Source organism: Vipera berus (assembly GCF_964194415.1).
Source record: "Vipera berus genome assembly, chromosome: 2".
Lineage (NCBI taxonomy): Eukaryota > Metazoa > Chordata > Lepidosauria > Squamata > Viperidae > Vipera > Vipera berus.
Genome location: NC_138203.1, coordinates 203,126,042 through 203,137,994, shown reverse-complemented (window position 1 = coordinate 203,137,994; position 11,953 = coordinate 203,126,042). Strand labels below are relative to the sequence as shown.

Below are 11,953 nucleotides of genomic sequence, written 5' to 3'. Positions count from 1 at the left end.
TTTTCCCAACTATTTTTTCATGGGTGCCCCTTCATTGATGAAAAAGAATACAGAAAAAATCCTACCTTCAGAATCTTGAAATGCAAGAGCAGGCTTTGATAATAATTAGTTAGAAAGGAAATAAGCCTGACACTGTTTTGGGGCCATTCAATAATGTTAAATTCTCATAGGGGAACAGAGTTCATTGGAGTAAAGGTGTCTGAACTACATTGTCATAAGACTCTTTTGCTTCCTTTGAAGCACTGAGTGCTAGATTTTGGAATTTTGGAGGAGGCAGCAGCAATCCTACCTCTTTCCTTCCCCTAAAATTTTCACAACAAGGCCACTTTGGGTAGATGGCTATCTTGAGGGAGGAAGGACAATCTGACACTTTCACCTGCTTCCCTATAATCAGTGCTTTTTTTTGTAAAAAAAAAAAGGTGCCAGAACTCACACCTTTCATACAACCTGCCTTGCCTACCCTACAAGGTTCCATCCAAAAAAGGTGCCGGAACTCCGTTCTGAGCGTTCTATGAGAAAAAAATCCCTGCCTATAATATATCATTTATTTCTATCTAATGGCAATTGTTTAAAATTTTTGAATGTTTGGGTTCTTACTCAAGATTCTACAGGTTAGGATGAAACAAGTTGGGAAATCAACTGTATCCTATAGGCTGGAGATTCCTGCTTTCTGCAAAAAATAGGCCTTTTCTTCTCCTCACATTGTGTGGTAGCTTTAGTCTACTAGATTCTTAAATCAGAATTGTATATCTTATTAATTTTGTCACTCTTTATAATGTTAAATGTATCATAAGCAGGCAGGAGCCTAGTGCCAAATAGCCCTTTCTTGGGCCATTTAGAGATTCAGCATGTATGAAGAGGATCAGTATATCCAAAAGTAGAGGACAGAGCTTTTATTCTTTAAATTAAAAACAAAAAATCTCTTAAACTGATGCACAGAACAACATAAAGAATAAATAAATAGATCTCTGCTATTTGTTTCCAAAGTCATTTTTATCCACGTGTGGATTTTCTCTTAATTGTTTCCTACTTTTTTCCTTTACAATTTTCCATAGTTTAGTAATCTAAAAAGTCAGAATAATTAAATTGTACAAGAGGATGTCATCATTTGGGAGAAACCAACATCCTCGTTCTTCCTCCTTTGATAAGCTCATACTGAAAATCTATAGCCCAAAGATCAACTTTTTCTGTGACTTCCAATACAGGATCTCATCCTTTCCTTTATATCATTTAATCCATATCCAAGGCCACTCAGTGAAAGAACGCACCAAGACTCCATTGTCTTATTCAAATCAGAGGGACCAGATCAGCACAAAAAAAAATATTGAAAGTCATGAACATAAGTCTTCAAGAAAACATCACAGATTTTCTAGATCATGATAATTTTGTATCAGTTATCCAGATGAATTTACATGTAGTCCTCAAATTACAATGATTCATTTAATGACTATTCAAAGTTACAACGGCACTGCAATAAAATGACACGTTTTTCACATGACCATTGCAGCATCCCCGTGGTCACATTAAAATTGGCAACTGGTTCGTATTTATGATTGTCGCAGTGACCCGGGGTCATGTGATCCCCTTTTGTGATCTTCCGACAAACAAAGTCAATGGGGAAGCCAGATTCACTTAACTCTGCTACTAACTAAGCAATTGCACTGATTCAATTAACAGCTATGGCAAGAAAGGTCATAAAATGGGGCAAAACTCACTTAACATCATAGCAATGGAAATTTGGGGCTCGATTGTGGCTGTGAGGATTATCTGAGCAGTGATTATGCTATCGGATTGCTTAGCAAACATGTACATAATAGCAAAGTCCTGAATATAAGTTACATGGAAATACATCATTTTCTGACATTTGTAAAGAAATTCCCAATTATTCCCTATTGTTTCTAACCCTGTGGTTAATAGTAGTGGCAATACTAAAATAATCCACAGCCAGAAGCTTCTAAATATAGTAAAATAAGCTTATATGAAGTTCAGTACCGTGATTAGTAACAGTGTTAGACAACGCTCCAAGATTTCATAGAGCTGACTTTTCTAGGGCTAAATTATTGTTGTTCATTATATTACATTACCTGGATGAATTTTAAAGTTTCTAAAACAACAGCTCCTAGAGGTTTTAGGGAGTGAACATGGTAATTTTTGCCTAGAAAGTACCTTCTCTACCACTGAATTAGCCTTACCAACAATACAGGCATTACTCGAGTAATTGTATGGTAGCAACTAGGGAGAAACTAACCCTTATTCAAGGGGTGGCAGGACTTGCATGTAATGCTTTTCATAGTTTACATAAAATAATGTGGACACATTTTATCAAATAAATATGCAATTGAATCATTGGGCCACAGTTCTTCAGTACAAGCGAATTTGTGTAAGACCACTGAAACCCACAACACATCAAAGAAATTAATTGTCTTGAAATGTGACCCTTGTATGCTGTAGATGTACTTGGGCAACATAATTCCAATAAACCCATTATAATTCCGTTTTCAGAAAATAATGAAGAGGCTAATTAAGCGATATGTTCTGAAAGCTCAAGTAGATCGTGAGAATGATGAAGTCAACGAAGGCAAGTGCTTTTAAATTTACAGCGCTGTAATGAATCTTGTTACAGTCATGGATTTTTAAATGAATCTTTTCTACTTGGCTGTCAATCAAATGGTCAATATGGCATGAGGCAGTTTTTTGGGGGGAGGGCTGCCCCATATTCACAAGAGCAGTAAAGGTTAGAGATACAATATGCTAATGTTTAAAATTTTGCATACCATTGAATTATCTTAAATATAAATATTTCAAGTGCATCTATCTCCCTACCCACCCACCCCCCAATAGAACTTCCAACTTACAATGGAAGTTGTAAATTCCATTATCAATTTTTTGCTACAGCATCAATGGATAGCAAATAACAATACAGGAATTTAATAGCTATGCTTTTTGAACCCAACATATAAGCTCCAAGTTAGAAAGAAGCTCAGTCAAAAGGAACTGGGGAATAGTTCAATGTAGCCAAATGATCATTTGTCCCTTTTGAAGCAGCCATTAAGGCATGGCTAGTGAAATAAAGATAGGAAGAGCAACTGAAATGTGCTGATTTACATTCAAGGTAATTAAATCTCATTTTATTTTATTTTCCCCAATAGGAGAACTTAAGGAGATTAAGCAAGACATTTCGAGTCTCCGCTATGAGCTTCTTGAAGAGAAATCCCAAGCAACAGGAGAATTGGCAAGATTAATTCAGCAACTAAGTGATAAGTTTGGAAAGAATTTAAATAAGGACATTTGAGAATGGACAAAGAAGAAGAAAAATATATTATTCTTTTAACCAGCATTCTTTAAGAGCAAAAATTGTTCAGAAAGGAGTATCATTGAAAGCTGTACTTTGCTGATTAGCAATTCCTTTATGGGGACTGTGAATTAATTTGGTATATTGAGTGAAGCCAATGATCAACTAATTCCTTTATGATGCAAAGGTAAGGTGACATTTTCATATTAAAATCAAGCTTTTTTAACTTGGCCATTCTTATCCTCAAAACAACTTTTGAAAACTGGAGATAAGACTGAACCAGCAATGCTATAGCATATAGTTACAGAGGATCAGAAGCGTAAGATTTATGAAAAAGAATTGAGGTTGTAAAATGAAAAAGAAAAAAAAATATGTTTCACAAGCTTTAATTCAAACCATGCAATTTCTTTATTCTGTTTACATGCACACACTACTGATACTGCAAAGTGAGAAGGAAAGTCCACATTTCAAACAGAATTATATTTTGTCCTGGCAAATGTCTACTCTCAGCATCCTGTTACTTCAGATCAAATGATTATGGACTGGAAAGATTAGTTGGTGCTTTGATTTTGGATGACTTATTCTCTCTGGTTAGTGAGATTTAGTTTAAAAAGTCTAAAGCAGGTTCAAATTAAATTCGAGTCTATGAGAATAAAGCTGTATGAAACTGAATTTGCAGAAGAGGGGAAAAATAGGTTAAGCATCATTGTCCCATAACACTGGGTGCTTCCAGTGTTGTGGCTTTTTACATTTCCCAGTTATTACTCTTCTGCTTTAAAATGATGTTGAGTTTCAGATAAATTTACATTTTGTTTAAAGATTTTAGAGTATGATAGCATTATCTGTAAGTATAACACTAATGATTGTATAGTTCCAAGTATGGTAATTTCACTCTACAGTAGTTAGAAATGCCTTTTGAAAAACATGTTTCCCATCATTTAAAAAAAAATAAAAAGGCACAGTTTCACTCACAGAATCTATTTTTCTAGCAATAACAGCAAGTATTTAGTGCTAATTTGAGAGAGATGAGCTGTCTAGAAATGCAAAATATAAATGAATGAATGAATGAATGAATGAATGAATGAATGAATGAATGAATGAAGTCATCCTGTTTAGAAAGACAGGTTTTTAAGGGGAAAAAATCAGCTTCAAAACTGTTTTCAAAATGCCTTTTCATTTTGACACAGATTTGACAGTGCTATGTCACTGCCCATGTTAAAAATTTCCCTGTGAAATGCAACTGCATTTACAAAAACTTAAGCCTTTCAAACCTAAAAAAAGGGCACAAACAGGACATAGAAAGATAACATTTGAATAACCAATGTCCTACAGAGACCACCTTCAAAACAAGGAAACAAAATGCAACTGTTCTGATGAAAGGACATCAGCTGTGATAAGATTATTGCAATTTACTCCACTAAAAGAAAGCAGGGAATAAAAATATACCCTGCCAGAGAGTGAAACGTTTGGCAATTGAAATGTTATGGCTTTGTGGAGTTAATGTCTGCTTGAAGATTTCTATAGCAAACAAAAACAAACTGATGTGTATTCAGAGCAATAGAAGTAGAGTCCTTAACATAGTGGCTGTGGTCACCACTATGCTTTCAGTATCTCCCTTGGCACTTGATAGGCTCCCTCTCCTACCCAACTAATGTTTCCTTATATACTTGCAATATAGGGCAGACATGTCAAACACAAGGCCCGGGGGCCGGATGCGGCCCGCGAAGTGGTTCCATGTGGCCCGCGAAGCCATCCTGGAAACAGTGAGGGAACGGCCCCCGCTGCCATGGCCCTGGCCCAGAGACCCTCCTCCTGCCAGAGACCCTCAGATCTGTCCCACTCCTGCCCAGGCCCCCATAGGCACCCTTGATGCGAACGATGTAGTGCTGGCCATGCCCACCCAATAGGCCATACGCACTCTAGCCACGCCCACCCAGTAGGCCACGCCCACACTGGCCACACCCACCCAGCCCCCTGAGGGCAACCACAATTCTGATGCGGCCCTCAATGAAATTGAGTTTGACACCCCTGATATAGGGGAACTAAGCTGGCATATTGCAGCTTTTTCTTTTTTGTTATTGTTTTTTTTCCCTCCACACTCCTTCCTTTTCAGCATCAGCTGACTGTTAATACCAGAAGCCATCACAGAAAATGAAAAGGTAATCCCTTTTACTGACAGATCAGTTTAGTGGAACCTGCTGAAACCAAGTAACAAAATGAAGGAAGCAACAGGGCTCCCCACCTGTTGCGTTATTCTTCCTGGCCTTACTGCTTTGGCCAGAAAACAAACCCATTGCTAATTTTGTCCACCACCATCAACATTAAGTTGGCTTGCTTAAGGGCCTGGGTCAGATGCAAACTTGATAATCAAGGTATAGCTGTTTGATTGGCTTAAGGAGAATGGCTAGCAGTACAAGGACTCATTTGAAGCATTCTGCAGTATCTTTAGCGCAGGGGGTCTTCAAACTCGGCCCTTTTATGACTCATGGACTTCAACTCCCAGAATTCCTCAGCCAGCATGCCTGGCTGAGAAATTCTGGGAGTTGAAGTCCATGAGTCATAAAAGGGCCGAGTTTGAAGACCTCTGCTTTAGCGTATGCTACCTTGTCACCATGAAACTGGAAGTTACCTGACTCCAGTTTCAAGGCAAATAATTAAAATGTAAGTGTTCAGAGCCCTTTCCGATGATGTACCCAGCTACATGGATTGGTAATCTTGGACACATGGTTAATGTGTTGGACTAATTGATATATGTAGGAATTCTGTGAGAACAGCTGGATTGTTCTGTTAACAGCTATGGAAGTTTTCTCCCAATAGTTGCAGTATGAATCATTTTGAAATAATATTTTCAAAAAATAAGACTAGCTTTCAAGAATTCTCTTCCACTTTCATAGGAAGCATTTCTGAAATTCATTTTATTTATCACTTTAATATAACTTTTAATCACAGTCAGAAGAAATTGTAAGTGTCCAAGAAGATGTAAGTGTCAAGTATGGTTTAAAAATACTCCATCAATCAAAGGAAAAATGGCTATGACTGTAAGTAACACTGATATGGGAATAAGGGATAGTAAAGTCTGTGGGATCTATTTCAAGTGGAACCTGTCTGGGTTGACTCAACAATATGGAATGAGTATCTGGAAACTTATGATTTACAAAAAAAAAAGAAGGCAATTTAAGTCTGAATTGTCACTATCAGATAGAAAGCCATAGAATCAACTCATGCTGATGAAAGAATTGTGAATCAGGAACATTTATAATCTTGAACTGTTTAGGACATCCCAACAAAATGTGAAATTCTGTAACAATTACAATTTGTCCACATCTAAGGGGTTTTTTGTTGTTGTTGCTGATGTCCTGACTTAAGTGTTTACAGACCTCACTTGTATGGCACCTTCACACTGCTCTCTTCCAGATGGATCAAACCATGTTATTGAACTGAAAACACAAAAACATTTGTTTAATTGGCAGAAATATGGTTTTAGTGGGTCAAAGCACACCCTGATGTTGTGATACCACAAAGCTGTACTGTTTGTTTACAAGATGCACCTATACAGCAGCATTATATATCAGTTATTAATAATATTTAATATCAGCAGAACCAGAAGGTGTCCCATGACCTGTTCTTAAGTGCCAGATGAGAACACAGATAGCCTAATAGAGTAATAGTTATATTTGTTTAAAAAAATGAAAAATTAAAAAAGGTGTGCTGAATGTATAATTGTTTAGAAAGGAAATCAAAAAATGTATTTTTACCTTTAATAATTTTATCTTGAATATTGTAATATTTTTATCTAAAACAATAACAATAAAATTACCTCACAATATTTATTTTGAATGAAATTTCTTAGTATTGCATCAGACATACTTTGGGACACATCCATAGTGAGTTGTGAAACAAGGAAAATGGCAGCTGGGTAGTACAGTATATGTTTAGGGGATGATGCATACTTGTGCATGTCTCCCACTGTGATATGTTTTAGCTGGTTATAATTGACAAAAAAGAATTGTACTTTGTGCGCAAGTTATCTGTATCATTACTGGATAAACTACAGTGTTGTTGAGATTTTGCATGGAACATGGTTCCATACCTGAATCGTGGTTTCAAGTCAGATGTATTTATTGTTGCCACTTTTTTATTATTCAATCTATATTTTATTTATACTATTGAATCTACCAAGCACCTCTTTTCTATACTTTTACAGGAACCCAAAGCTATTAATAGATATACTTAGATTATCACAGTGGTGATGAGCACACTGGCACATCTGATGCAACTTCCTCTCTAGCAAGTATATTACTTTCCGAATCTTTGTCCTTTTTCTTCATAAAGAACTTCATTTTTTCATGCTCTGCGTAAAAGTTCTCTGAATAAGCCAAGCAAATCTAATACAGGAGCATTTTCCTTTGTGAAAATGTCTATTTATAAATGTCTCAGAAAAGGAATTGACAACTTTGGAAAAAAAATTGAAGTACTAGCCATCTGTCCTGCTTATCAATATGAAGCTTAAAGGGATGAAAAAAAGACAGCTGGCTATACAGGTAGTCCTGAATTTATAACCATTAATTTAATGACTATCCAGAATTATGATGACCAGGGAATGGGTGCTTTACAGCCATTGCAGAACATTACACCTGTGGTCCCATTTTCACAATTTAGGTGTTTGGCAATCTGTTCACAATTATCACTGGCTGCCAAGCACCCCATGATGATAGGATTGCCATTTGCAATCTTCTCTGCTGGTTATTCAGAAAGTCAATGGGAAAACCAACTGGGAAAGTTGCAAGCTATTACCACCTGATTCCCTCTCAGCTGACAGCAATTTGAGAGTGAATTGAATGTCTGCCAGAAGAAAATCTAAAATGGGAGGGAATATCAGTTCAGCATGGATCTGACAGTCCCCCATCACAGACAGACAGACAGACAGAAAGACAGACAGACAGCCTTTCAAGAGTGAAAGGGCTGTCTCATCTCTGCCTTGGAAGGCTGCAGAAAAGGAAGTCAGATCCCAAAGATCAGAGCTCCACATCTGCAGCCTTTGGAGGAGTTTCTTTTGGTTGTAAGGTTTTCCATTCAGCCTCACAAACTTCTCTGTGCTACTCAGGAATTTCAAAGAGCAAAACAAACTCCTGAGCCAAGGTTTCAGCAAAGAAAACAACTTTATTTTGGCCAAGACAGAGTTGGGTAACCTTCTTCCTCTTTGTGGCTGCTTAGAGGGACGAAGGAACACCCAGTAGAGATTTCTTCTACCTTTTATACAAAGAGATCCAAGTCTCTATACCAGGAGAAAGGAAGCACAGAAAAACAAATTCTAGGATGATGACTCATATACATCAATCCAAGCTAACTCACCTTCCCCCTCCCTATCTCCCATACCACTTAACCCCACCTTGCTCCTTTCATGTAAGCAATCTCCTGTATATTTAGCATGAGACATTTACTTTTTCAATATGCATGAAACACTTGCTTCTTTCTATAAGGCTGCTTGCATGTAAGAGAATTTATATAAAATAGCTACAAACTAACATTACTAATATCAACATAAAATAATTACTTTATATAAAATGGGTACAAAATAACACTACTAATATCAAGCTTAAGCATAATAAAATCAAAAGTACAATAAGGTTCCTTCACCGTGGTACAGTGAGGGAGGGAAATATCACTTGTTTTATTACATACAGATCTTATTTTTTTTTACTATTGTAGTTACTTTAGATAAACTTTAATACAGTCTAATACGGTCTTGACCAGCAGTGAATTGTTGTTCTAAGTGGTACTATGTACAACAAATTAAATAAAGCCAGTACTAATATGGAATCAACAATAAAGCCACATTCCCAGAAACATTTTAAAATGCCAAATTGAATAAATCTATCTTAACTCTTTTTTTAATACTCATAGAGGTCAATTGTGTTAGCAATCAGCAACTAAGCCTTCAGGTCTTCTAGAAGATTGTAGGAGACTAGCAGGTAAAACATGACCTCACCTGAAGGAATATGGGTGAAATTTGGGGGGGCTCCTTTTGACACAGCAGGACTATTAAGGTTGGGGGGAAAGAGTGAGATTCTTCTGTGACCTATCATTCTAATCCTTAACATTCTCAAATCTTTAAAAAATGGTCCAAAATCATGTTTCCACAATTCTGCCATTTTGCTGTAAAATGTTGATGGTCAAGCTCGTAGGGCTGGAGAGAAAGAAACAGAGGGTAGAAATATGTGGTTTGGTTACCATTGGCATTAGGGATGAAATAAAACATCTGATCATGCAGGCTGAGATTCTGCACTGATGGAATTTCTTAGATATTCAGTAATATGAAGAAGCCAAGTGACCCTCACTTTCCAACTGCATAGAAAGGAATGCCCAAATCATATTATGAAGCAGTTATGGGAAGAGGTACTCAAGGAAGTAGCCTGCAACATTATGCCCCTTAAACATGTTGGTTTAAAATTTTAATAAAATTAATTGCATTTTATCCTGGAGTTTGTAACTAACACATAACATTTACTAAAACAGTTTTAACATACATATAGAAATAACAATTCTAAAAAATAACTTATCAGAAACGTTGTAGTGTAAAAAGTATTATAGTATAAATAAAGGAAGAAACACTAGAATAATGTGGTGCTTAAAAATAATGCACTGTTCCTTGATTGAAGCTGGTTGTCACTTAGACTTCAAAGACAGTAGCTGTGTTTTTCATTTGTGTACATGATGGATGCCCTTCTGTGTGCCAGATGTGCCACCCTGATTAAAGAACAAAGAAATGGCATCATGCTTTGCTACAGGAGAAATAAATTCCAGTTTATTAACATCATCCAGAAGTGAGAGAGAGACAGGTATCATGTGAAGGTTTAAGGATTTGCAAATGGAGTTTAAAATAGTTGGCAGATTTCTAAGGAAAGTTTATATTTCAAAAAACGTAATAGTAATCAGTATACCAAAAAAATGTGGTTTAGGATTGGTGCAACCATAAGACATCCTTTGGTTGCCTGAGGCATCAGATTCTCAAAGTTACAGAAGCCCAGATATCCTAAGATAATGTTACCTCAAATTAATCTTCTTCTTCTTACTTTTAGCATTTCCCCACAGGTACATGGTTCCAGTTTTCAGATCAACAAATGCCATTTCAGATGATCAACCCACCAACCAAGTTTAACTGGATCATTTTTATGTCTGTGTTAATTTATATCCTGCCATCTTTGCTTTGGTCCTCTGCATAGGTGTTTGTCATCAATGTTGCAGTGGTTGGCAGTACACACAATGATGGGGAAATTCTCCTCGTAGAATGTGGCAATACCTCTGTAGGCAGTTTTCCTGCATTCTCTCTTATTGATGCAAACCCCCTTTCTGCTGGTCTATCATTGCTGATGTGGACAAGGAGGGTGGACATTGATGTGGACATTACTGATGTGGGCAAGGAGGAAAACACCTAATGACCAACAGAGCATGCACATCCCCTTGACATGTAAAGAGTGCTTGGCACTTTTGATGATTGGCCAGCACTCAGCACATTCTCAAATTACTACATTGCAGTAGCAAATTGCTTTAAGCCATGATCCAATTCCAGTCCAAAAGATTTCTATACACAAAATAGTCATCTTGATTCTTGGTCCAGGAGCAAAATGTCTCCTATTATCTCTGTCATCCAGTTAATATGAACAGAATGTCCTATATGAGCTTCCTTAGAAGTAGATAACCATGCTTTATGTTAAATGCATATAGCTTCTTTTTCTTTATAAAAATGTATTTCTATGTAGATGTGAGATGGCTGTCAACAAAAGTCTACATTAAAAAATTCAGTAAGCTATGAAACATCAAGGGCCAGGCATTCCTGGGGCTTAGGCATACTCCATTACATATAATAAAGAAATCAAAAGGGATTGATTTTTACTTGCTATTTCTCATTCAGAAAATTGATGCGTAAGAACCACTTTTGAAACTGTTGTTTGGGGAATTACATTGAACTCTGGTGAAGTAAGTCAGTTTTGTAAGCAGAACATGAAGGTAATGTGTCTTCAAATTGAACTTTGTTCCTGGGAATTTGATGGAGCTTCCTTGGTGGTGATATCAAGGGGCTTTTGAACCTGAAAAAAATATAAATTATTATTTAATTATATATATCAGACTAGTTAATTGTATAGTGTTTTGTAATAATTGATTTCATAGTTTGAATTTTTCTGCTAATTAATGGGTCTTTTAATTTTGACTGATCCATGGCAGATGAACCTCTTTGAGACTGATCTCTAAAGGCAATTCTGGATGAATTATTTTGCAACATCAATTCTATCATTGCTTTCATCAGTAGTTGTTAATAATTGAAAACAGATGTTTAAGATCCATAATAGCAAGTCTAGAATCATAATACATATTCTTAATCCCAATTATTAGTCAAGAGTGCTTTTATGATTTCAGCTGTTGATGTTAGAGTTAGAAGCAGATTCTTCTCTGCAGAACCAAGTATTTACATACTTAAATGCATTGATTTCCTATTTCTGACAATTTTATTTTTATTTCCACTGGGGAATTAGCCACTTTTTTATTAATTATCTCAAATACATATCAATAAGTTTTGGAAATTTTTGTTTTAATAAAATAGTTCTGTCTCCCAGGTTAATACATGGATTCTTGTTTTCTGACAAGAGCAACATTTTCTTTGAA

General features: G+C 36.3%; 1 protein-coding gene across 2 annotated transcripts in view; it reads left to right on the top strand.

Moving 5' to 3' along the window:
- TRPC7 (transient receptor potential cation channel subfamily C member 7) overlaps positions 1-3,292 on the top strand; it is a gene marked incomplete at both ends in the record, with an annotated part of 178,874 nt that extends 175,582 nt beyond the window's left edge. For both annotated transcript variants that reach the window (XM_081316764.1, XM_081316763.1), the window contains 2 exons: positions 2,503-2,578; positions 3,150-3,292. In XM_081316764.1, the coding sequence (XP_081172890.1) occupies positions 2,503-2,578; positions 3,150-3,292 (219 nt within the window). The remainder of the gene's footprint in view (positions 1-2,502; positions 2,579-3,149) is intronic.
- Positions 3,293-11,953: the final 8,661 nt, after the last annotated feature.